Genomic DNA, 25,776 nt, shown 5'->3' with positions numbered 1-25,776 from the left:
AAAACCTAGATGGAACCTTGATAACCAATGCCAAGTAAGAAATTACTAGCATGTATCTTTGGAACTAACCAAGTGACGGCTAGGTTTGAGTAGAATTTAGGAGGATATTTCAGCAAAAGTCATGGGCTTAATTTGCTTTTGTGAGGGCAAAGTCGGATACAGCAAGGTTACCTACTGCTGAGGGACAGACACTAGAACAAGCTCTAGGGAAAAACACAGAAAAAAAACAAAAAACGCTGGACCACAGGTAAAATTAGTATCAGAAGGGCTCTGTTCACAGGACCGTGGAACAATTGAGCTATAAAATTTTACATGCAAGCTATATTCCATCTCTGTATTAAATCTGACCAAGACTAATCTCTAATTAAGGTCTGAAATCCTATTGCTTACAATGTATTTTTTCTTTTACCATTTGTGTACTCTACTCCAAAAAGTGCAAGTCACAAAAATATTTCTGCAAACACGTTAACCCATGTTTCTACAAGGTGGTGCAAGTACATTTATTTTATCTGCAGTTTTCAAGCGTGTTCTGCCCTTGGACTCCTCTGTTAGATGCGAGAGCAGAAATGGCTGTGAGTATCAGTTGTAAACATGGCTTCCTTTCTGGCAGCTCAACAGATGGGAGTTCCCTTCTTCCTGACCATACCAGGGTGTTTGTGGCCTATTGGTCGGCGTCAAAAACGTTAGTGGTTGGGGATAAACTTAGATCATGGCTGTATCGGGACAAATTGTTTCTCCTTAATAACTCAAAAGCTGTTGGTATCTGACTCTTGAGTAGCAGGGAACAAGGGGATAAAGGTGCAGTGGTTATATGCAGACAGGGTGAATGACCAACAACGACCAGACAAGAAGTTAAGCTTCAGGCTTTCACAAAACATCTGGGCATATACCTTTCAACGACATCACAGCTTTTCTGATGTCTCTCCTTGCAATGACCTAACACATGGATACGCTGAATTTTCAAGGATAATGTTCCATGTATTCAGGACTTCCACTCGACATGTGAATGACTGATTTAATGTCCATCCTTGGAACCAAAAAGCTTACAGTGTACCGTGCTGTTCATTATAAACACTTTAAATTTGTTGGAAAAACTCCTTAAAAACACAGTCACTGAAGTTGGAAGGTATTCTGCAGATCATCTGGTCCAACTCCTACTCAGAGCAGGGTCAGCTACAGCGGGTTGCTCAGGGCTTTGTCTAGGTGGGTTTTGAGGATCTCCAAAGATGGAGAACTCACAATCTCTCTGAACAACACGTTCCCCTGTTTGACCAACCTCACAGCCATTTTCTTTTCACGTTTAAATCGAATTTCCAGTATTTCAATTTGTGCCATTGACTCTCATCGTGTCACTGAATGCTACTGAGTAGCAACTGGCTCCCTCATCTTTACCCACCTCATCAGGTATTTATATATAAGCGTAACATCCCCCTGAATCTCTTGTTCTCCAGCCATTCTTTCTGAGCAGTCCCAGCTCTTCGTCTTTCCTCATGTATCAGATGCTCCAGTCCCGTAACCGTTTCAGTGGCCTAGCTTCTATGAAAGTATTACATAATATAAACTATCAGAGGCATGTTCCAACCAAGGAACTTACCAATGCGTAAGTAAAAACAACACTTTGAACATATTTTTTTCACTTTTCTATGAGATCTACCTTGCTGTTGATTATGAATTAATTAAGATATTTTTCTGCTCTTGTTCCTTTGGCTTCTTCCATTCTAACAAGAATATTAACTTATTTTATAGTAATATCATACTTATGGTCAAGATTAACAACCGTTTTTAAGGTAAATATTTTAGGAACCTCTCCTGCGATACAGATTGGGCTGATTCTACAGTAGTTAAACTATGACCTTCATAAAATGAAATAAATTAACTTTTGAAGTATTGTGGTCAAAATTTGCACTGTTCAGGATACATGTTTACCATATACTACACCAAAATAAACTATAAGCGTTTCACAAGCATCAACCAAATTACTTTTTAAGCTTGTGTGCTAAGATGGGAAACTAGTGTGTAAAACTGCAGCTGAGTCAAAACTGAACCCCAAGGCTCATTCTCAGCATAAACACTGCATGGGTGCTGTTCAGGGCCAGATAAGTCACATTTGCCTGAGTTGATAAGTGCAACAGTCCGTTTACTTCCAGTTTACTTAAATGGCTAAAACAGCACAAGAAGTAGCCCCCTCGAGCACTGACCCCACAATTACGTGAGAGCTCCAACCAAACTGAATGTACCTACTCATCGCCATGAGGTTGCTCATGGTACGTAAATTCTGGTGCCTTCAACGCTTTAGGTTGCATGTCTCATGGGTCAACGGTGATTATTTTCTTTAAAAAAAAAATAATAAAATGGGGTTAAGTTTTAGGGTAAGGACTAGAAGACGCTGCCAGCCAAGCGCGCTGGATGTGACAGTACCTCCTTTCCAATTCTGTACAGTCTATGAGAGGAGACCTCTCCCCCCCCGCCTTATTTTTTTCGCTTTTTTTGTTTCCTCGGCAGGAGCCGCGCCGGGCGGGCCGGGGCGCCATGGCGGCCTCTTACATAAGCGCCAGCAGCCCTGGGGGAAGCGCCGTTCCCATCACGTGTGCGGGAGCCACTTTTCCTCGCTGAAAATCTGGGGCTCGGGCTGCGCCCACCCGGCCCCGCTGCTTTGTTATCGCTATTATTACTGCTGTAGTTATTACTGCTGTAGTTATTATTGCTGTTGTTGTTGCTGTCAGTGATAACGGCGGCCTGCAGCCGCACCCCGCGCTGGGGCGACCCCGGGCCCCGCGCCCCCCATGCCCGAGGCCCCGTCCCCCCCAAAGGCTTCTCGCCGGGCGCCCCCCGAGCCCGCAGCGCGGAGTCCGCAGCCCTCGGGCCCGCACCCCGAGGCCGGGCCGGGGCCTGTCGGCCGCGGGAGGCCGCGGGCGGGGAGGCTCGGCATGGAGGGGCCGGGCCGGGCCGGGCCGGGCCGGGCCGGGGGGCAGGCAGCGGGGTCCCCGGGGCCGCCGCTCCGCTCGGGGGGCGCGGGGCTCGGCCCGGCGGCGGAGGCGGCGGCAGGAGGAGCCGCGGGGAGCGGAGCGCGGCCGCGCCGCCTCGCCTCGCCTCCCCCCCCGCCTCGCCCGGCGGAGGCCCCCGGCCCGCCCGGCGGCCCCGTCCCCGGCGGGCGGCCGTCCCGAGGCGGCGGGGCGGCGGCGGGCGGCGGCGTCGCGCTGCCTTCCGCCTTTTCCTGGGTCTCTCTCGGGCAGTGACGTGACGTGCTGACGGCGGGCCCGGCCCGGCCCGGGGAGCTTGGCCGCTTCCACTCAGCTCCGAGCTCGGCCCCTCCCTCCCCTCCCGCCCGCCCGCCCCGCCGCAGCCGCCGCCGCCGCCGCTGCCGCTGCTGCCGCCGCCGCGCTCGGCCCAGTCGCGCCGAGAGAGGCCGCGCCGCGCCCAGCGCCGCCGCCCGCCACCCGCACGGTAAGCAGCCCGCGGCCCGGCCCCGCCGCCCGGCCCGGCCCGGGCCTTCCCCTGCCCGCAGCAGGCCGCGGCGCAGGCCCCGAGGAGGCCGCAGGTAGGCCGCGACAGGGCTCCGGCAACCGAGCGGGCCGCAGGGCCCCGGCCGCCGGGCTCCGGGCGCCCGGCGCGGCCCCGGGAGCGGGGGGCGGCGGCGCGAGGGCGGCGGAAGCGGCGGGGGGCGGCCGCGGGCCCGGGGGGAGGCGGGCGAGGTGGGCGCCGGGCCCCGGGCCCGGCCGAGGGGGGCTCGGAGAGCGGCTGGAGGAGGAGACAAAATGGCGGCCGCGCGGGGGGGGGGGAGGCGGAGGGCGCCGGGCGCCATCTTGAATTAATCGCTCGCCACAGCCCGCGCCTGGCGCAGGCCGGGCCGGGCCGGAGGGGGGAGCCCCTGGCCCCGCTCGTCGCGGCGCCGGGCCGCGGGCTCCGCCGAGGGACAGCCGCCGGGCTGCCCACCCCCGCCGCCCCCCCCGCTCCTCCGCCTCTGCCTCCTCGCGGCGGAGCTCGGCGCTTTCCGGCCCGCGGCGGCTGCCTGCGCTGCTGCAGCGCCGGGGCTCCCGGCCGGGACGGCGCCCGCCGAGCTCGCTCCGCGGCCGCCTGCTCCTCCGGGAGCCGGCCGCAGCGGGACCGCGACGGAGGGAGGGAGGGAGGGCGGGCGGCAGCCCTCGGTGCCCCTCGCCCCGCGAGAAGGCGCCTCCGGAGCACCCCCGGGTGCCCGCCTGGCCTCCTCAGTGCCGGCTGTCCCTCAGCTGCAGGGCGGGAAGGAGTTTCTGAGGGGCTCCCGGGGCCGGTTATTCCCTAATTTAGGTTTTGTCGAGCTGTAGCTTAGGCGTCACCTGGTGCCCGACATCTCTATGAAATCCGGAGAAGGCCTCTTTTCTTTTTTTCTAACCAGTTTCTGCGAATACCCGCGCCACTGAACTACAACAAAGAGAAAAAAAAGACTTGATTTTTTTTTTATCACTTTTCCCAAATCGCAGTGAAACCAGCAGTGCTGATCCTCCTGCCAAAACAGAGGGAGACGCGTAAAGAAATAAACGGCTAACTGATTACACCGTCGCATTTGTAACATTGTTTTTATTCTTCCATTTGTTCACCCGATAATGGTGGGGGTCATTTCCAAGATGAGGGCCAGGCGCTGCAGGAGGATAATTTTTAACCTTTCACGTGTGTGTGATTGAGAGCGTGTGTGTACACTGCATTCTCCAGAAGTGGGTCATGTAGGGAGAGTTATGACACTGCAGCAGTGATGGAGGATGAACCCACAGCAGCCTCGCTCCTAAACCACCACAAAGCTTCGGGTAGCTCGAGGCTCCAGCCCAGTTGGGACATACGAGGCGTGCTGCAATCCTTAATGTGGTGTGGCAAAGCACGATGGGGGGCCCGGCTGTAGCTGTGCTCGTCGGTGTTTTTAGTGGAGGTAGGGGCTGGGGCTGCTGGGCGAAAACGGGAAATTTCGCTGTTCTTTGCCTTTTTCTGGGATGGGTGAGAGTTTGCTGTGCGGGTAGCTGTTTTTTGCCTCTGATTGCAAATGAACACATACACTGTTCTTTCTTTAGGCAGGGGGATTATATTTCTTTATCAAAAGGATGGCTTTTCTGAGGTTTCCCCTTTTTTTCATTCCTTTTTTCCCCCCATTTTTTGTGAGAAAGCAGAAAAAGCGATAATTTCTGTGGCATATTAAAGATCTTTCTCTTAAGTAACTATTTTTAAAGTTGCTCTCTCTTTAAAATGTAACAGCTCATCCGTTTCTTCTTATTTCATCTTGATTACCTTGCTAGGCCTGTTAAGTCAAGGATATTTGTGTGGCAAGACTGTTTCCAATGTCTGCATTGCTTTTCTTGACTGATTGTACTCAAGATCAAATTTATGGAAAATACCCTATTTTATTTTGGGAGGTTGCTCTATTGCTAATGGCTTAATGCTATTTCTTCCACAAATACGTACATATATATATATGTATATATTTGTCCTTCCACTTAAAAATATTGCCTTGACGTTCGTGAAATCAAAACCAGCCAAGTCCCTGAATAAATACATAAAAATCAATTTGTAAGAGCTACCTTTACAAATTGAATTGGGTGTATTTCAGGGTTGTATTAATTTTAAATCCACGTGAAGCTGACAGACCCAAGCCAAGTAAAAGATGTAGGTGCTTAGTTCTTTACAGAGATAAGAAACTCAGGGGACAGGTGCCTTGGCTTTTCCCATTCTAGTGGCGGTTAGAAGAGCAGTTCCCGAATTACAGCAATTTGAACAAAGAGCCATGTAGATTTGGCCATTGAGAAAGGACTAAGCGTAGTCCTTCTGGGCACCTGCTTCTCTTCAAGAGGTTCAGTTCCCAAACGAGAACTGGAAATTGCTTCTGTCTGCTTCATTGCCAGAACCTGCTCCTGAGGTAAGTGTCCACTGGAATATTTTGGAAGAACCGAGAGGAGTTTCTGCCCTTCTTGAAATCTTGCAGGAAAACAAACTGCTGCTATTGCTTCTTAACCTCATGATATCACAGAGCCTAGGGCCCTTGCCAAGGAATTTGAAGACGTTTTGTGAGAAGTGAGAAGCTTTGGTGTTTCTTGAGTTGCAGAAGAGTGGCTTCATCGCAGAGCTGCTGGCTGGTGCAGAGCCACTGGGGATAACTTCCTTTGCGTGGCTGAATCTGGGGCCGCTGTGCTGGTCCACTGATCAGAAGAGCAAGCAGGAAGAGATACAGTGTTTTCTCATTTGCTGCTTAGAAAGTTCAAACCCTGAAATGCTTTCAGGAAATGTTTAGAGATTATTTTTTTCCATCCACAGACAAATGCCCTAATGCATTCTTAGACTGCGGATTTTGATTTAGGCACCTTTATCAATTTAAACAGTTTACTTAAATTGTTCTTTAAGTGCCTGCCTCTTTTGGTCTTCTTCCCAAATTACATTTCTGTATGAGGGAGAGGGTCTGTGCCCTAGTGGAGCAGTTTTACGGCTCTGCACATGTGTAGAGCTTTGTGTACGTGATTTTTTTTGGCTGGAACTGGGTACCAAAGTTTGTTATGAGAAACCTTGTTTAGGAAGAAACTCATTCAGATTTTTTTTTCTTTTCCTTCTTTTGAACAACTACAAAAGCATAAATCTGTGGCCTTTTAAAGACTCACTCTTGAAAACTCACTTGCCTGGGAAGCTTCTCCAGTAATTTTTGGAGAACATGAGCCTTCGTTTTGCATAACATTATGCCCCTGTAGGTGAAAAGAGCTGGCTAATACAGAAGAGACCATGCTGGTATGCAGAATATGCAGTTGAAGCTCTGCTGGGCTGTCTCTGCTGGTGGCAGCCTCTTTATGAAGTTGCACCACCACGAGCACCACAGAGACTTGCTGGTGTTAGCAGCTGGCGCCTGGAATCTGGGCAGCAGCGAAGAAATGGTGTCAGTGGGCTCCTTCTGGAAGCTGGGACGTAGTGGTGGCAGCCTCTGGGTCTCACGGAGGAAGAGAGAGACAAAAGGAAGACGAGGGAGAGCCTCAGTAATAGGGAGAGTGAGGAATTTGGGGAGAGGTTAGGGTAGAGAAAGTGCATGCATGAATCATAAGAAGTAGGAATTTGTGGTGGCGTGCTGGTCAGGTGGGTGATGAAAGCAGGAAACAGAGAAAACGAATGCCAGTTCCTCCAGTGGCTCGTGGTGAACTGACACTTCAGGCTGGTTGGGTTCCAGCTGATCAGAGGCCAACATGTATGATAATACAGTCCTCAAAAGCAGTCAGAAAGAGCGTCCTGACTTTTCCCAGGAACCTGGACAGCGAGCGCTAGCTTCTGATGTGGGCCTGAGGAGAGGGGCGGTGTGTTTCCACCAACCCTTAGTCAGTCCCCCCAGTCTCTCCCAAAAAATCTGCGAAACGCTGCTATAATCTTAGCTACAAATTTTGGAGTAGCACGGTCTTGTGTAAATGATGAGAGTGTTTTGTAGTTGTAACTGGAAAGATTAAATGAGTGGGTGAGAAGGTAATGAATGTCATACAGGTACAGAGATGCAAGAAGTTGGAGAAGGAGTAACAGAAAAGCTAAACACTGAAAACAACTCAAAAGACAACATGATTAGAAAAGAAATTTGTAATGGTTGACAAGGCGTGTACTGAGTAGATAGAAGTAAACAAATTTGGGCATGAATAATTCTTGCTTAAATGACTGTATGAATCCTTCTTACTCTGTTCTTTTTTCTTTGGCCTGGCAGAAGTTGATCGCCATCAGTCAAGCTATATCTTATGTCTCAGGCTAAGAAACACTTACTTTCTGCTCTTAATCCTTAAAAAAAAAAAAAAAAAGGCATCTGCATGAATAGATATTCCTGTTCATAATAGTGAGTGTCTCTGACAGAAAAGGTTGACATCCAGAATAATCGCAAGGTGATTTATGTCCAGCTGGACACCACAGCGACCTGTTAGCACCACTGTCTTTAGAGTACAGGGGCCTTCCAAGTGAACGTCACACAAATACGGAAATCCTTGGAAAATTCTTATACTGTGGCTGTTTTTCCTGTAGTTCAATATCTGGCTATATTTCATGATCACTTTTTGAAAATTCACCTTCTCACACCTAAATTAGGTGGTTAACTGTGAAGAGTTGAGAAGTTGAGCTAGAAGAACGATGAAGTCTAGAAAATATTTGCTACAGATTACAGTTGTAGCTTTGCATTTTGGAGTAGGGTTTTTTTATTTCTTTTGTATATAGCAATTATCCCCATAAAAAATAATGCAAATGTCAGTTGACACAATTTTGAAAAGGGTATGATTCTTGTGAAAACCTTGGCCAGAATCTTAATCTTTTTTTCTAGGCCTTTTATGAAGGTATCACAGACATGGGGAGATTTCTGTCACTGAAAAATGGTTAGAGGAAGGAGAATTGCTGAAGTCTGTATCGTCCGCTTGTACAGAAACTTGGGCAGAAGCATAGAGCAGCAAGCTGTTGTTGCCTCTTGCTGGTTCAGCACTTAATAGCTAGTTGTTGTTAGTGCAAGGGACTAGTCCAAGTTCACCTTAGCTCACATTTTACCAAAGTAGGTTTGCCTTATCCTAATGATAATACTTTTATATAAACAGCAAAATCTAGATTGGGGTTTCAGATCTACTTGGTATTTTGACTTTGTAGTATCGTTTGGTTCTTTTGTTAAGAAGATTGAAAGCCTTGATGCTTTGAAGAAAAGTTGACATTCTGTCCATAGAAACTTGGTAGAATTTGATGATTTGGTAATTTGAGAATTTGGTAATTTTTGAGAACCGGTGATATTTTAAATATAAAAACAAATAGGTACTTTGTCTTGAGGTTGATGGTTTTTTAAATATTCACGCGCATGAGATTTGAAAACCCATGGTGTTATATTCTGGAACCAGTTCGCGTTAATGATTTCAATCCCTCAAGTGGCATAGGAGTAACTTCCTCCTGGCTGTCCGAGTTTATGAACACAGGGGCATCAAAAGTGGTGTGCGTTTCAGAGTGCTAGCTGCCTGCCTTTAACTTAACCTTCTCAAGCTTTGTTGTTTTGAGAACGCTGTATCCCCTGCCATCCCAAAAGACTTGAGTGTGAACTTGCCTAGACGTTGTCATGTATTTTTTTTCTTTGTAAGGAAATCACATTTCCATATCCTTTTATCAGCTTTTTCTGTGTTTTCTGTATTTCTGGTGTTTTGACAAGTGGCCTGGGATAGTCAGAGGTTACACTCTTCATACTTTGCCATGGGTGTTTGGTGGTTTAGAATAGTATTTCTTGAATCCCAAGTGGGTTTACTCTGAGTGATATCTGGGCCATCTTCAAGTCAAGAGGTGTCCTCTGTTCACTTCCATATGCCCTGAGTTCCAGCTTTTCCTACAATGAGTATTGTACGGGCAGAGGCAACCTTCTTAGCATAATACTTGTGAGCTAAATAACCTTTCTTCTTTACCTTCTACAGACACTGTGACTGATGAGAGTTAAAGGCCATGGATGAAGATGGGCTTGAATTGCAGCCACATGAGCCAAATGCGTTTTTTGATCCAACAGGTCTGTCAGGAGATAATATGTAGATAAGACTGTACACATGAGATGCTGTTGACTGTAGTTTATGTCGTCTTTGTTTAAAGGTGCTATGCTTATGTATCAATGCTTTTTGTATAGAGTAGTCACTTGAGATTTTCGGCTGTTTTCATTACTCAGAGCAATATAAATGAGCTACCATTCTGTGAAGTAATAGTTATTTGAATACTGGGGGAGATCCTAAAAACTGGTAGCCTTTTGTTCATTACGTTGTTCATCTTGTTAGTATCTACTGACAACGTGCTTTATCAGCTCCTGTTTATCTGCCTGTCTTAATTGCTTATAGGCTATTACGGTGGTTTTGCTAAATGGCTGCATAGTGTAAAAGTTGAAGTAAAATAGATGTAATTTCAATATTAACCACTTCACGTGAGTTAGTTTTACAGTTTAAGCATTGTTTTAATTATGTTTTTCAGGAGCTGATGCAGCACATATGGATGGAGATCAGATTGTTGTGGAAGTACAGGAAACAGTATTTGTTTCAGATGTAGTCGACTCAGATATAACCGTACATAATTTTGTTCCTGATGATCCAGATTCTGTAGTAATCCAAGATGTCATTGAGGATGTTGTTATCGAGGATGTTCAGTGCCCAGATATTATGGAGGAGCCAGACGTATCTGAAACTGTCATTATTCCTGAACAAGTGCTGGACACAGACGTAGCTGAAGAGGTTTCTTTGGCTCATTGCACTGTCCCAGATGATGTTCTAGCTTCTGACATAACAGCAGAAGCAATGTCAATACCAGAACATGTACTGACAAGCGAGTCAATGCATGTACCTGAAGTTGGACATGTAGAACATGTAGTTCATGATAATGTTGAAGAAACAGATATTGTCACTGATACTCTGGGAACAGATGTTGTTTCTGAAGAAGTCTTGGTGGCAGACTGTGCATCAGAAGCAGTGATTGATGCCAATGGAATCCCTGTGGAACATCAAGACGAGAAGGGCAACTGTGAAGATTACCTGATGATTTCTTGTAAGTGTCTGGGTAAAGCCATCGAAATCCTTACAATACGGGTTTGGGTGATGCTTGAAATACCTGAGCGAAGGCTTACAACAGAACAAAAACCAGGTTTCTATATTTAGTGGAGTGCCGGTCTCACAAATGTACTCAAATGGGGGTATCTTTAGGAATGTGTACCAGCTAAAAATCCTGGTGAAGCTAATGGAGAGAACTACTGGCAAATGCACGTCTGATTATAAGCTATTTCTGTAGCATTTTGTGGCGTATAAATAACAGAGTAAGAATTCCAGTAAAGTAAATGCCATATACTTACTAAGAAGTGAAAGAAAATAAATGTGACATTGTATGAAAATGCATTTTTATGCAGGTTACTAAAATTACTGCCAAGCCATTAAGAAAACCAAATGCTTACTTCATGGAAAAAGGAGTCAGAAAATTGTTTTTTGGAAGCCTAAACGACAATTGGTTGTCTTTGTCTTGTTATTTCGCCCCCCTCGTAGATACAGACAACAGTATATTTTTCTTTGCTTTTTAAGATGTTTTCTCTTCTTTTCTTGATTAAGTAAAGGACAGAGGTATGCTGCTAATAAAAAGAGTAGCCATTGCTGCTTGTAGCTGAGAAGCAATTGTGAATATCTTAGTCTTCCCTAGAAACACTGGCACAATTCGTTTGAATCCTATTTCAGAAGGCTTAAAGTAGAGCGTGGGGAAAAAACACAGCATATTTATTATCAATCCTTTTTCTACTGAGGATATCCATTAGTGTGAAGTGGAGCTTATTCTAAGTGTGTTACATATTTGAAGCATGTTACCTATTGTAATGTTTACTTGGTGCAGCACTTGGGAACATCAGAGTGTCACTGCTGAACATTTGTTTGTCATAGAAATAGAAAAGCTTTGTTAGGCTGATTTGTTTAATTGCCATTTCAGGCACTTCAGTTTTGTCTAGCATTAAATGACTCCATTGATGAGGCATACTTTATGCTCTGCTTCAGTTACCTGTTTTTTTTTTCCCCCCCATGTTTTGCTTTGGACACTTCTTTTGAAATGTATGATAATTTGTTTAATTTGTTTTAATTTTATAATCTGTGCTTATGGATTTTAATGTTGCTTCTCCTTACCTAGGATCACTGCATTTCTTAATTTATCATCTCTTGAGTTCCTTGCGTAACCTTGTGCAGCCATGTTTTGAGTTTATATGAGGTACAGTTAATTCTCTATTATCTGGGAAAACAATGAAATGGGATAATGCGAAATATGGATAACACAAAATATTGTAAAACTAAGCTGTAGGAACATACTGAGATGAAATAGACAGAGGAGGGATCAGGGATGCTGCTCCCTGAAGTGATATTTATTCAAACTAATAAATGCTCTCTGTGCAGTTTGGTACATCTGTAACTTTTTAATTCTGGTCCCCACTTAGGTCAGATGAAAGCAGCTCAAATACCTGCAAGCACCTGCAGCATAGTTAGGCAACAAAGTGGATAATCCACCCATGGAATTGAGACCTGACTGTGTAAGGGCTCTGCTGGTGATCCTTAACCTGTTTCTTATCCTTGACTGTAGCTCTTTAAAATGCTGTTGCTCCTGCTTCTCTGCTCACCCTCCCCCTGCAGGTTAGCATCCTGCAGCACGGACAGCAGCGAGGCCGCTGTCGCAGGATCCCTTCGCAAACTGTGGTCTGCATAAATTTAAGGGAGAGAGCCGGGTAGATGTGCGGCCCCTTCAGCCGTTGCCAGCGCAGCCTCTTGCAGAGGGATGAGGACTGAAGCTGTGGTAGACGCCATGTTGCATGATCCCTAAAAGGCCCAGCCAGCTAGGGAGTCTTCTTAGACGTCGTACCTGCTGCCAACAGGTGGTAACTGACAGAAAACACGAGAAAGTGATTGTTCAGTTGTGCTGGGAGAGTCTCCGTTTTCAGTCACGTGTTCCTGCATATGGATTTCTGCAGTTTGATACCTTACTTAGCATTAAACTCCTCCTGATAGTCTTGCAAAGTACTTTCTCTAGATTCAGGACCTTAAGCAAGCCAGCATTTAAAACGTTCATTTTATTACCAAACATGCATCTTCGTTATTTGTGTTTAAAATGTTAAATATGTGCTACAGTTCATTTGAAAGGGAAGTTCCCTATTACCACCTACTGTGTTTAAAGCCTGCATAACGAGTTCTTCTAGTTGCGAAGTCAGAGGCTAGTGCCTTCCTGTCAAGCAGAGACAGTCTTTCCAAATAGTCCCTTCGTTGTGTGGAAAATATCATCTGAATTCATTTCCATTTTTTTTGCATCAGCAGTATGTGTGTTTATTGATCTTTTCTGTTGACTGTCTCGGTTCTTCAGTTGCCCTCAGTAGTAGGTGGTTTTTAAAAGGAAGTAAAATCAACACTGGTTTTGATTTTTCCATCTTAACCTGTACGCTCATGCTCGGTTCTGGCAGAGCTCCTGTGACTGCTGGGGCGGATGTTGGAGTGTACTTCTGTCTGCCATTACAGCACCCACATGTAGCTGCTTCCCAGATCCGGGACTTAGACTCTGCTCTTCAGGATGTTTTTGCCTGTCTTCTTTTATCTTGTCACTTGGAAAGCAGGCGATGACACTTCACATTCTTTCTGTGGCCATAGGTTACTCAGCCTGTATTCTCCTGTTGAAATTAGGCAAAACCTTTTTGCTTTCTTCTTCCTATCTTTTGGCTTTATTTAAAAGTTTGCATTTCTGTTCCTGATGTGTGGAGCCTACACAGATTTTTTTTTCAAATAGGATCATTTCTGTATTTTTATCCTGCAAATACCTGTTTTGAAATGACTAATATATATCTGCTTTCTTAAATGTTGTCTTTCTGCCTCCTTTCTTGGTTTCACACTGTTTGGTCTCTTCAGTGAGTACCGTCCCTTTGAGTTCCATGCTGGGACTTTCCTTCAAGAAACTCGGTAGTTTGATGTTCCTTTTCCTGTTCAGATTTAATTTAGTTTCTACATTTCTGTATCTTTGTTTCTTTTTTTTCTTTTCATTCTCAAGATACTGTTTCTTGGCACAGCTTATATTATCACTTGTCATTTGAAACACCTTTTTTCATGCATACTTTGTCTTTGCCCTCAAGCTTCTTTTTGTGGTCTGTGGTGGATTTGGGACACTTAGAGCAGGGCTGAGGCGGGTATTTGTTCATTCAACAGAGAATGCAAACTGCTACTAATTAGTAGCTTGAAAAGGTTTGAAGGAGGTTTGATAAATTGGTTCTTCTTTCACGTAAGGCATAACAAGCCAGTTCATGGGGATTGCCCGTAACGTTTGGTCAGGAAATGATGAATTGTGTTCTGGCTCATACTGTTCCCAAATGCTGGGTAGCAAATCTTAAGGTTTGTAAAATCATCTCTCCCTAAGTGAAACGGTAACGGTGAGATTAGCTAATGTTTAGCAAAACCAGGAAAAAACAGAACTCACTAATGAAGGAGAGTAGTGCCATATGATGGAAACTAAGGTTTTTGCTTGTCTGATTTTTTTCAGTTTGGCAAAATGAGATGTATCCTCTGGCATGAACTAGTTCCATAAGACAAAGAAGTTGTACTCTGGTGTACTTGTATTAATTGAAGTAAAAACAGTGAGGCACAAAGGAGGTTTGATAAGTGGAGCCTGGAGAGAGGGAAGGGTAGCCTGGCAAAGTTCAAGCTGAAGTTTTAGGAAGTTATGCGGTTTCCAGACACAGGGGATATGCCATGTCCATAGCCTTACTTTGACTGAGTTAAACATGTCTGTCCTTGTTGGACCTGAACTGACACTTTCCATTACAGGAGTCAAAACCTGGGCTACTCAAAGAGGTATAATTATAATAGTCTTTTCATAGGTCTAGATGAAACATATCTGTCCTCGTCCTTGGATAACTTGATTAAGTTGAAAGCATCGGATCTGACCAGCAAAGCCATAATGTTCATGCCTGTGTTACTGCTATACAGTAGACTTTTAGTCAGGAAAAGAAAATGTTTTTGTTTGCTCTTTTAGCGTAAGTAAATACCTCACTCTTTTTCCCTGGAGGTTCTTAAAGATGCAGGAAATCACATTTTTCTTTATGTGAGGCAGAACTTGTTGCTGTGCCTTCTGTTCAACCATCAGAAGGGCACCAACAGTTAGTGCAGCCAAAACTGCTCAGGCAGTCACCATGAGAGGCGAGGGAGAGGAGAGTTCCCTTGGTCTGGGAATGAGCTGCTCTCAGAGCTTGGTCCCTTGTGTGGTCTGGGGAGAGCAGAATGAGAAGGATGGGTGTTAAACACTAAGGAAATGCTCCACTGATTGCTACCCTGAGGGGCATTCCCTCTGTAATGGGAATGGCATTAAAATCAAAATAGAACAGATTTCTGTTTTCCCACAGGTTAGGAAACCTGCTTGGCCATTAAAGAAATAACTGGTCAGTAAAAATAACTTCTTTAGTGTACTAGGAATTCTTTGCAATCAAGTGAAGTACAAGTAAAATGTTTGCATCACAGATAACTGAGCAGTTTGTCTGGGGAATACAGCATGCTTTTAATCTATTTTGGCAAAAACAGGATACTAAGCGGTGTCCTTTCTCATTAAGAATGGCTAAATAGGGTTGTTTCTTTTCTGTGCAGACAAGTATATTGGAATAATGCTAGTCGGATTTTTTTTTTCTAGTACTTGAAAAGTAATGGCCTCTTATAAGCTAAACTAATACTTTTAAGGTTGGTCAGGTTGGGTTTTTTTTGCGTGTTTTGTAGTTTCCAAGACCAAGAATTTAAGAAAATACCAGTTGTGCATGGGTGAGATGGGTTTCTGTGGCGTCCCTTCACGGGCTGTGAATTTGAATGAAAAATTTGAACATCACCAGAGTTACAGTTTCAAACACTGATCAGTCAGTTATTTGTGAATCATTTTCTCTGGTTGTGAGAATGAGATATGTGGAGAACGCAGAAACATAGGGAAAGTGTTAAACAGAAATCAGGTTTCATAAATGCTGCCAGAGCATAAATGAATCAATAGAGATAAATGCTCATATATCCATAGGATAAAATACTATGGAAGTAGTGCTTTGTGTGATAGATACCCCTTTTCTTTTACCTCATCTATCTCTTCTTATCTCTGTTCTTCCTTTTTCTTTCCACCCCATTTTTCTTCCTGCTACCTATTTGCTACTATACTGTGCAAATACTACTACCTTTTTGAGTCCTTCAAGGACTTTTTTTTTTTTCCCTTTTGTATGAGGAAAGTTGGCCTAGTGCTTGTACAAATCAATTCCATCATAATTTAATGGTGCCATTAAAGAGTATTTAAACTAGTTTTGAAAGTACAGTTGGATATAGAGGGAACTCAGGGATAAACAAACTAGAAATTGTATAAGGATTTTTTTTTAATCATGTTTAAAAGGTGACTTTGAATCTTGGAGAACTTATTTCAAAGGCTGGAGCGTATTTTTAAGATCTAGAATTCTTCTGTTGTGTGAATGTTATCAATGGATACTTCCATACATACTCTGTTTTTGTTGAAAGAAACCAGCCCGTTTCATATGGTGCGTGTAGGTTTGTTTTGTCTTTAATTGCTTCAGCCGTAATTTTCCTTCCTTGAGCCTGTTCCAGCATCAGTTGAACTTGGCGGCAGACTTCCCCTTTGGCTTCAGCAGTGTAAAATCAGTCTACGCTGATTTGAAAGCCTTCCAAGTACACGTGCGTGACACTGGGAACAGCCAAGTCGAAGGAGAACAACTACATACACCTAGTGCAGGAACCAGAGCAAGTTTTCTTTTTGTCAGAGTTCCAGTGACGTTTGGCGTTTCATGCCTGTGCCAAAGAATTTATAAAAGTCTGCTCAATAACTGAATATGTGTACTGTAGAGCAATGTTAATGTGATTCAGAATAACATCTTAAGGGTTTTACTTTTGAAATACTTCGGGGTTCAGCTACAGGATGTTATGGTGTCCCTTGCCACAAAATCCTTCTTTAAACATTGTACTACTTCATACATTCTGTACAGTGGCCATTGATCGTGAACTTGGAATAAGAACATTGAAGGTTTTTCTGCTGCCGTTTTTGTGAGGAGAGGGAGACTAATTTATTTTAGTGTTCATGAATTCGTTTAATGTTGTTCATATTTCTTCATGAATAATGATGCCTCATTGGGAAATGATACTTAAGTACAGTTGCGTTTCAGCCACGAGACAGAGCACATGCTAGCTTATCTAATTTAAAGGCTAGTTTATGGACTTCCTGGCAGGAAAGCAATTGTAATAATGTTCTGAGCTTGCATATTTTATTTTATTTTTAGGTAGATCCTCAAGTAAATAGAGGAGTTGCCGAGGTACTGAGTTATACAAGCTGTGATGTAGTTATGAGGGTAGTTTTGTGAGTGCCAGTACAGTGAGCATACTGCGTTGTTGATTTTGTATGTGCTAGGCATGGTAGTCAAAAATGCCGCAGCATTTATTGGACAGTGGTTCTTACACTTCTCTTTAGTATAAATTGGACACGTTGTTATTATGAATCAAAGTTAAACGTGGCTCTGATGGAGCCATACCAGCCTCCAAAAGTAACTTAAAGAAAGAACAATAAAGTGACAGATTTCAAAAGTGTGTTGTCACATTACGAATTCTTAAATAATCTCAACACTGTGAGAAAATTCTGGAGCTTTTGGAGTTGGAAGATTCTGTAAAGGTTTTGAAATACTGGAATTGATTTTGTCAGTGCATATTTAGTATTTTTTCTTGAAAACCCAGGCTTGGTAAAATAAGATGGTGTGTGTGTATGTGCACGTGCCTATGTAGAATGTGTCTTATAAATCAGAAATGCGTTCCTTAGAAAACTGGCTGTTAGCCACGCTTACGTGGGAGGCCCAGGCAAGTTACGGCAATTCAAACTGAAGTTGGGTGTCAGAGCACTGCTGAGAGGAAGAGAACAAAATTGGAGATGATAGTCAGGAGAATGTATATGGCTACACTATAAAATGCAGTGCAAGTCCCTGTTGGTAAGGGTGCTGTGAGCAATTAATTAGGTTCACCAGTGCTGCAACGTCATGGCAGTGCTTTGAAACTGAGTGGATGAGAAGAGGTGGAGGTTTTTCATCTGGGTTTCCCCTCTAGTTGGTAGAAAAAAGCACTAATAACATCACCTTGCAAGGAACCAGGTTGGCCTGGCGGAAATAGTGCCACTTGCATTAGAGACAGGGTTCAACAACAGATAATGCTTTTGAAAAGAAGCAGATAACGTCTTGTTAGATGTGAAGGAGAAAGCACCTAAAACTGAGAACAAGTAAAATTATGCCACAGAGTAAGTACTAACGTGCTGTTTCTTGCTACCACCGTCTTGCTGCAGATCACTGTTTCCCTATTAGTGTTGCCTGGTGTGGTGCTCGTGCTTCTAGTCACATCACTGCAGCACTCCTGCACTTCCCCCTTAACTAGAAGATACGGCTTGAGTTTTATGTGTTTATTGTTGATGTCAGTGATACGAAAAAAGTATTTATGGGTAGGTTCTTTATCACAATGTAACTTCAAACTGCTTCCAACTTTGAGTAATAAAGTAATAAAGTCTTTCATGAGTCTGTCTGTATACGACTGGGTAATTGTAATAACTTGTTTTTGTAGTGGATGATGCCAGTAAGATAGAACACGAAGGTTCTGCCGAAATTACCATGGAGGCAGAGTCAGAAAGCGGCTCTTGTAAAGTGGATGGCATTTGTCCAGAAGTCATCAAGGTCTACATATTCAAAGCAGATCCTGGAGAAGATGATTTAGGTAAGACGTGCTCATTTTAGAATACTCCAACCTGATACTTGAAATCTTGCATAAGTAGAGAGAGTGGTTTCTCTCAAGTCATCTGTAAGGAGCTGTGGGTCTAAACGTTCAAGATTTGCAACCTTTTGGTTTTTGCAATTTAGAATAGAATTTGAACAAAATGTATTAAAATACTCTGTTCTGGTTTTCCTAATTAGGGGGCACAGTAGATGTTGTCGAGAGTGAGCCAGAGAATGATCACGCAGTTGGCTTACTTGATCAAAATAGCAGTATTCGTATTCCGAGGGAGAAAATGGTTTACATGACTGTAAATGATTCTCAGCACGAAGACGAAGATTTAAGTAAGTAGGTGGCTTTCATTTGGGAACGGGGATTTTCACTTTCAACAGTGCAGTGTTCTTACTAATTTTTTCTTGATTTCTTTTTTTCTTAGATGTTGCGGAAATAGCTGATGAGGTTTATATGGAAGTGATTGTAGGAGAGGAGGATGCAGCAGTGGCCCATGAACAGCAAATTGATGACAACGAAATTAAAACTTTCATGCCCATAGCATGGGCAGCAGCTTATGGTAAGTAACATTCAAAGAATTCTTCCTGGCAACACTACAGCAGAGTGTCGGGTTTTGGTTTTGGAGGGTAGAGGAGTATCTGTGCTTTTTGTGCTTGTGCTTCTTGTTTATGAATGGTTTCTTGGCATAATGAGCCTTAAAATTGAAAAGAGAAGAGGTGAGAAGCTGTAAAGCAGGCTTCTTTTTATTGCTATTTTAATAGGCATTTTCCTTCATAGTGTCAAGATGTGGAAGGGGAGGTACACAAGAATTCAGCTGAAAAATTGCATCTCAAGTACATTTGTCCTTCACAGTTTCAGGACACAGAAAGAGTTGGCTAGGGAATAGAGCTGAATATTTTTATTTGGAAAGGAAAAAGCAGATGGGAATATGTAGGATTCAGTGTAACAGTGAAAAGCAACACTGGCCTCTAGCTTGATTTAAGTGTTTTCTAGGAGGAACATATACATATGAGTTTTCACTGATGGAAATAACTAATTAATGAAAAATAAGCTGGAGGGATAGATCTCAAAATTATAGAAGAACCTTGAGAATATTTCTAGTATGCAGAACTGTTTTTCGTGAGCATTAGTATCTGGGCACCAACTGGTGCACAAACTGATTTCCAAAACTTACGTAAGCTTAAAAACTTACATAAGATGGTAGAGCAAAATCTCATCTTAGAAAATGTTTCTGTATTGCCCCCATCCTCCAAAGCGTACTTTGAGTAAGTAAAGCAGAAGAAATACTGGAGTGGGGGACAGAACTCAGGTTGTGTGTCTGTATGATGTGAATTTTGGTAACGGTGCCAGTGAACAAATGACAGGGAAGTGCTGAGAATGCATCATGGGTCTCAAATCATAGGCATAAGTCAAGGGAGGGCAAGATCTCAAGGAGCAGTGTGTGTTGAAAGTTGCTTAGGGGATGGATATTAACAGCCAGAGCCTTGCCTTTGGCCATATACTGGTGAGCATAGCTTCAGTGTAGAGGAAAGGACAGAAGCCAGGTTGAGTAGGAACACAAAATTAAGAGAACGGTTGTAGACAGAGCGTTCGGTGACTGTGGAGAAGGAGGATAAAATGGAGCAGACTACTAAGAACAAAGAGGTGGAATTGCAAGTGGAATTTAAGAATGTGGGAAACAGTAGAGTGATTGTGTTATCAGAAGTAAGCAACCTACCGTGCAGCATGAGAGATGGTGGGGAAGGGAAGAAATAATGAAGCAATGAAGGCATGATAATGGCAGAAGTTTGACAGAGGTTTGTTATTTGCACTTGTCAGAACTCTCCTGCACTTCAAGAGGTATTAAAGGCTGATAACAAATGGGATCTTAAATGTTGAATGTGTTTTGTTGCTATATTGTAGCAAAGCCCCATTCCACTGTGCTTTATATTCCAGCAAGTTCTGCCATTTTATTCCAGTATTAGAAAATGTTTCAGGCCTGTTCTGTGTTGCACTTAGAAGGACTCTTCATGCATCTGTTGCAAATTGTAACTGCTCTGTGTAAGACGTGAAATTTCTTTTTGTTTTCAACATTTATGTCACTCACCATGTTTACTGTTCAACACTTGAGCTAGCACATAGATCAGAATCTCCAGGCTCTGCACATGTCTGTTCCTGGCTCTGACTCTTCTTATATTCAAGCATGAATATTCATTCACAGCGCTCTACAAAGGGAACAGCTATTGAGCTTCTTGCGCTGTCTTCCACTTGAGTCTTCTGTCTCGTTTGTGTGCCCTTCTTTGACTAGGAGCTGTTGTCTTCTATTGATTCAAGTAAATACTTGTCCACAACATTTGGTGTTAAAATTTACTTAGGCTCTTAAACCACTAATGTTAAACTAATTGCCAGTAAGTACCTTCCCAAGTATATGCATATATTTACTTGGAATTGTTGTGTTTGTTTTATGTCCTGTGATACCATTTGTGTATTAAACACAAAGCTCTGTGGGGTAAAGATTGTTTCCTTCTTTGTGTTAGACAATACCAAGCATGTTCTTTGTTACCAGAGGAAATAATTTGTGTTAAAATTTTAGGTGTGCAAATAGTATGTAGTGTATAGTATTTGTGTGCAAGTTTATGGGCTGTTGAGAAGAACTCATTGATCACGGTTCCTGATTTGAAATTTGGTGTGTGAGGAGCTTTGGTAAGGGGGATTCAGATGCCCAGAAGCGACTGAGAGCACACAGGAATGTATTTCAGGACTGAGAAGACCATCAGGCACCAGAAATACCATGACATTTTTGTTTATTGATGTTAGACACTTTGGGCACAATTATCAATCAAAGGAATGCAAAAAGTGCTGCACTTAAACTCTTTGTGAAATAGAAAACCCATTTACTCCTATAAATTGGGTACTCCTGTAAATTATTTTTACAAAGCCAAGGCTTCAGGGTTCGTAATACCAATTATTTGGAATTATAACAAAATCATAAGTTCCATACAGAGCAGTTTTTTGACTCATCCTGTATGTTGTTATGGTTTGATTAAATGTCAGGGCAATTGTTTACCAGTTTTTTAATTATCATTGCAGAGTTTGTTGCTCAAATAATCTCCATTGTGATGACAGGGGGTAACTTTTTAACTTATCTTGTTAGGTAATAATAGTGATGGCATTGAAAGTCGGAATGGCACTGCAAGTGCTCTTTTGCACATAGATGAGTCAGCTGGACTTGGGAGACTGGCTAAGCAAAAACCAAAGAAGAAAAGGAGGCCTGAGTCTAGGCAGTATCAAACAGGTGAGTAGTAGCTGTCTGCGTTCTCATTCATGTAGGCACTTACCCATAAACAAATGTGGTTTGCTGAGAGGGTGTGCAGTTTATTTTAAAAAATATTTTGCAGATTACTTTGTTGGCAACACTTTTACATCATAAATGTGTGTAAAAATTCAAAAAAATTTAAATATAGTTGGTGTGGATTGTGGCTGTAGGGTTGTTTTTGCTGTTTGCTTCTTAGGGAAACTGTGTCAAGGGACAAGAAAAACCCCAGTGTCACAGCAAAAGGTTAAAAACTGTTAAACTTGACTTGCTACACTAATTTTAATGTTTGTTTAATGTAACTTTTTTAAAGGTAAGGTTAGACAGATTAACAGCACTCTGTAATAGTACTTTAAAAAAAACTTTTTGTCTTTATTGAATTACACAGAACAATATATTTCATTATACCAGCTCAACTAGTGACTGGAAAATCTGAATGTTAGATGTTTACATGAGCCAATGTAAATTCTATGCCCTTTCGTGTTTTAATTGTGAAACAAATTGTCTTGATGTTCACTCCAGTGTTCTTGCTTGCATCCACAGGAGCAGATACGCTGTTTTGGCATTATTTGGTTTCTGCTGTTACTGTGTTACGGTCTGAAGGATTTATTTGGTCTGATAAAGTTGAAAAAACACATGATTTTTTTTTAATAGCCCTGTTTTAAATTATACTAAAAGTTTATTTCCAAATCATGACTTAACCGTAGGAGTTCTGTTTTGTCTAGCTCTGAACTAGTAAACCTGGCAAATTTTAATTTTAAAGTTGGCAAATTTTAATTTTAAAGTTTGCTTTTTCTATTTCCAGCTACCTACTCAGTTCTCCTAAAACATTTTTGGATAAGAGAGCTTTTTAGCATGCCTAGACAAATTCAGGATAAACAAAACAGGCTGATGGATCAGTACAAACAAGTTCCAAGGCTTTGAGGTGTCTGTGTGTGTGAAATGTGTTCTCATTGATGCCTGCTTGATACCTCTTCAGATTGTAACTGTGACAGATGGCACAAGAAGGAGGTGTTAGTTTGGGGACATGTGAATTGTAGTCAGGGATAGGTGGTTAAACTGCCAAATCAAACTTGATCTGCAGATGCATGGGAAGGCAGAGATGATGATGTGGTATGCTTACTATATAATACTCAACAAGCATTCTTTGTGCTAGCATAGGTTTCTGCATGAATTCCTTGTGTGAACTCAGAATTCTTTAAAGTAGAATTACTTGAGGTGAAGAACAGTTGGGTGATGCTTTGGTTGTCTCCATCTAAAATCAGTATTTTCTTTCTCCTGATGATGATGATAAATTAAAATACTAATTCTCTTCATTTTTTCTACCTAGCCCAGTGACAAGCTTGGTTATTACATAGTATAGTGTTCGTGTCTGACTTGATCTCATGTAGCAATTCAGCTTAGAGTTAAGGTTGAAATAAAAAATTCACTGAAGTATAATATTGATGAAAGTGGGGTTTTTTTGTTTGTTTTCCAGCAATAATCATTGGCCCCGATGGTCATCCATTGACAGTCTACCCCTGCATGATTTGTGGAAAGAAATTCAAGTCTAGAGGTTTCTTGAAAAGGCACATGAAAAACCACCCGGAGCACCTTCTTACTAAGAAAAAATACAGATGCACAGACTGTGATTACACTACGAATAAGAAAATAAGTTTACATAACCACTTGGAGAGTCATAAGCTGACCAACAAAACAGAAAAGCTTATTGAGCGTGATGAGTGTGGGAAAAGCTTCTCTCACGCAGGAGCTTTATTTACACACAAGATGGTGCACAGGGACAAAGGAGTCAATAAAATGCACAAGTGCAAATTCTGCGACTATGAGACCGCAGAACAAGGATTACTGAATCATCACCTTCTAGCTGTCCACAGCAAGAACTTTCCTCACATTTGCGTAGAGTGTGGCAAGGGATTTCGTCATCCGTCGGAGCTCAAGAAGCACATGCGAATCCACACTGGTGAAAAACCCTACCAGTGCCAATATTGTGAATACCGATCTGCCGACTCTTCTAACTTGAAAACTCACGTAAAGACTAAACACAGTAAGGAAACGTCGTCCAAGTGCGATATTTGTTTCCAGACTTTTACAGATACCAAAGAGCTACAGCAGCATACACTTATGCATCAAGAAAGTAAAACACATCAGTGTTTGCATTGTGACCATAAGAGCTCAAACTCGAGTGATCTGAAACGACACATAATTTCAGTCCACACAAAAGACTATCCTCATAAGTGTGATATGTGCGATAAAGGCTTTCATAGGCCTTCGGAACTGAAAAAACACGTGGCAGCTCACAAGGGTAAAAAATTGCACCAATGCAGACATTGTGACTTTAAGATTGCAGATCCGTTTATTCTGAGTCGCCACATACTCTCAGTTCACACAAAGGATCTTCCATTCAGGTGCAAGAGATGTAGAAAGGGCTTTAGGCAACAAAACGAGCTGAAAAAACACATGAAAACACACAGTGGCAGGAAAGTTTATCAATGTGAGTACTGTGAGTATAGCACTACAGATGCCTCAGGCTTCAAACGGCATGTTATTTCCATTCATACAAAAGACTACCCTCACCGTTGTGAGTATTGCAAGAAAGGTTTCCGAAGGCCTTCAGAGAAGAACCAGCACATTATGCGGCATCATAAAGATGTTGGGCTGCCTTAAAGTCTCTTTCACAGACTTACGGCTGGAATTGTAAAGGAATTTTGCCTTTCAGGCAGTTAGCTTATTTTAAAGCCAATCACCTGCGATCACCCACCCACCCACCCACCCACAAAAACAAACAAAAAAAATAACAAAAAAAAAACATACTGTGCATTTGATTTGTTGCTGTATAAAAATAGGATTATTGCTTCTAGTTGACTTTTATACCTTTTGTTCAATAGCGTGTTCTGAATTCTATTCAGTTTGTTTAATAAATGAAGAAAAGATGGCAACAATAAAGTTGCATTTAATAAAGTAAACCCCGTCTCTTAATGAATTTTTCAACCGTAATGGTTTATTTAAGTATATTTATCTTACTGACCTCGTTGATACTCACAGTGTCCATGTTAATGCAGCTTTGTCGTGAATTTTAAAAATATTAAATTTCTCTTGCTAAAATTGTCAGAGGTGTGTATAAAATGGGGAATTGTGATGCTGAAGATAAAGTCACTAGGGCCCACCTAATTGTCTTGTTTTGACTATACAGACTGTGGCAAGTTAACTATTTTACGTTTAAGGAGTTACACGTCTAACTTTATTGCGGAAAACTATTCTGCGTTTTAATTCAGGTTTCAAAGATAAAATTAAAAAAAAATGGTTTGGGGCATTTTTTATCTTTGACAAATTTAAAAGTATGCTCAGATATGTTTATTGTTCTGTGCTTCTTTGTCTTTGAAAGGTTTCGTGTGTTACAAATGAGTTGGTTTTTCTTTTCAATTTACTTGATGTTGGAAACATAAAATACTGTCGTTCCATTTGCAGAGTTAATAGATCACAGCTGTCTGTACGTGCCGGTAAACGTACCTCAGATGTAATGGTTTTATGTATATTAGTATTTCTTTGAAAGAACAGTTTGTGGTTCAAGTCACATTTTTATTCTGAGTTGATTTAGAATAAAATTTGAGACCAAGAGGTACCTCGATTTTGGAAACTAGATATTTACGCTGAGAGCTTCGGAGGGGGTGGAATGGAGCAGCTGCGTTCATGAGGAGTAGAGATGTTTTAATGTAGATACCCCTAACGATAGTAGCATACCCTTATGATAGTAACAGAACTGTTTCTAAATTGAATGTTTTTCCTGAGCCATTAGCAGCTGTGTTAAGCTGCTGTTTATTAATTAGTACAGTATCCAGAATTAACCCAGTTCTTTTAATCTGTTTATAAACAGCTGGGAGAACATTACAATTATTATATGCAATTTTGCCACCTGAAGTCTATTATAAAGTAGTGCTGTATCATTTGCTAATTGCAGAATAAATGTACGACACATGAAGTCATGTACGTTAACAGCAACTGTTGGGCAAAGAACCTCATACGACTACATGCCAGCTCGTAGGACCTGGCCCCGCTCCCATCTCAAGTTCCCCCCGAAGCCACTAGTTGGCTGTGGATTGCAGCTTTCGGACCCACCCGACTGACGGTCAGATGAGGATAGGTTTGTAACCAGCAGCTCCCTAATGGAAAAGGCTCAGAGCCTGTCCCGGTGCTTTCTCTCCTGTCTAGGCAGGTGACCGTCCGTCCTGTCCTGTCCAACAGGAATTGCAGTAATGATTGCAG

At 42.5% G+C, this 25,776-nt stretch overlaps 1 protein-coding gene across 2 annotated transcripts; it reads left to right on the top strand.

Moving 5' to 3' along the window:
* The first annotated feature begins 2,245 nt into the window (after positions 1–2,245).
* Positions 2,246–24,286, top strand: ZFX (zinc finger protein X-linked). Of its 2 annotated transcripts, none has more exons than XM_013183959.3 (8): positions 2,246–2,264; positions 9,393–9,481; positions 9,931–10,497; positions 18,066–18,215; positions 18,413–18,556; positions 18,649–18,783; positions 21,358–21,498; positions 22,994–24,286. In XM_013183959.3, the coding sequence occupies exons 2-8, from the start codon at positions 9,421–9,423 to the stop codon at positions 24,178–24,180; spliced, it is 2,385 nt and encodes a 794-aa protein (XP_013039413.1). In that variant the 5' UTR covers positions 2,246–2,264; positions 9,393–9,420; the 3' UTR covers positions 24,181–24,286. The 2 variants fall into 2 exon arrangements, with proteins under 2 accessions (XP_013039413.1, XP_066836750.1); XM_066980649.1 differs by lacking the exon at positions 2,246–2,264 and adding an exon at positions 3,289–3,444.
* Positions 24,287–25,776: the final 1,490 nt, after the last annotated feature.

The sequence above is a fragment of the Anser cygnoides genome, chromosome 1 (assembly GCF_040182565.1).
Source record: "Anser cygnoides isolate HZ-2024a breed goose chromosome 1, Taihu_goose_T2T_genome, whole genome shotgun sequence".
NCBI lineage: Eukaryota > Metazoa > Chordata > Aves > Anseriformes > Anatidae > Anser > Anser cygnoides.
The sequence above is the reverse complement of the archived record's forward strand: the minus strand, read 5'-3'. Positions and strand labels throughout refer to the sequence as shown.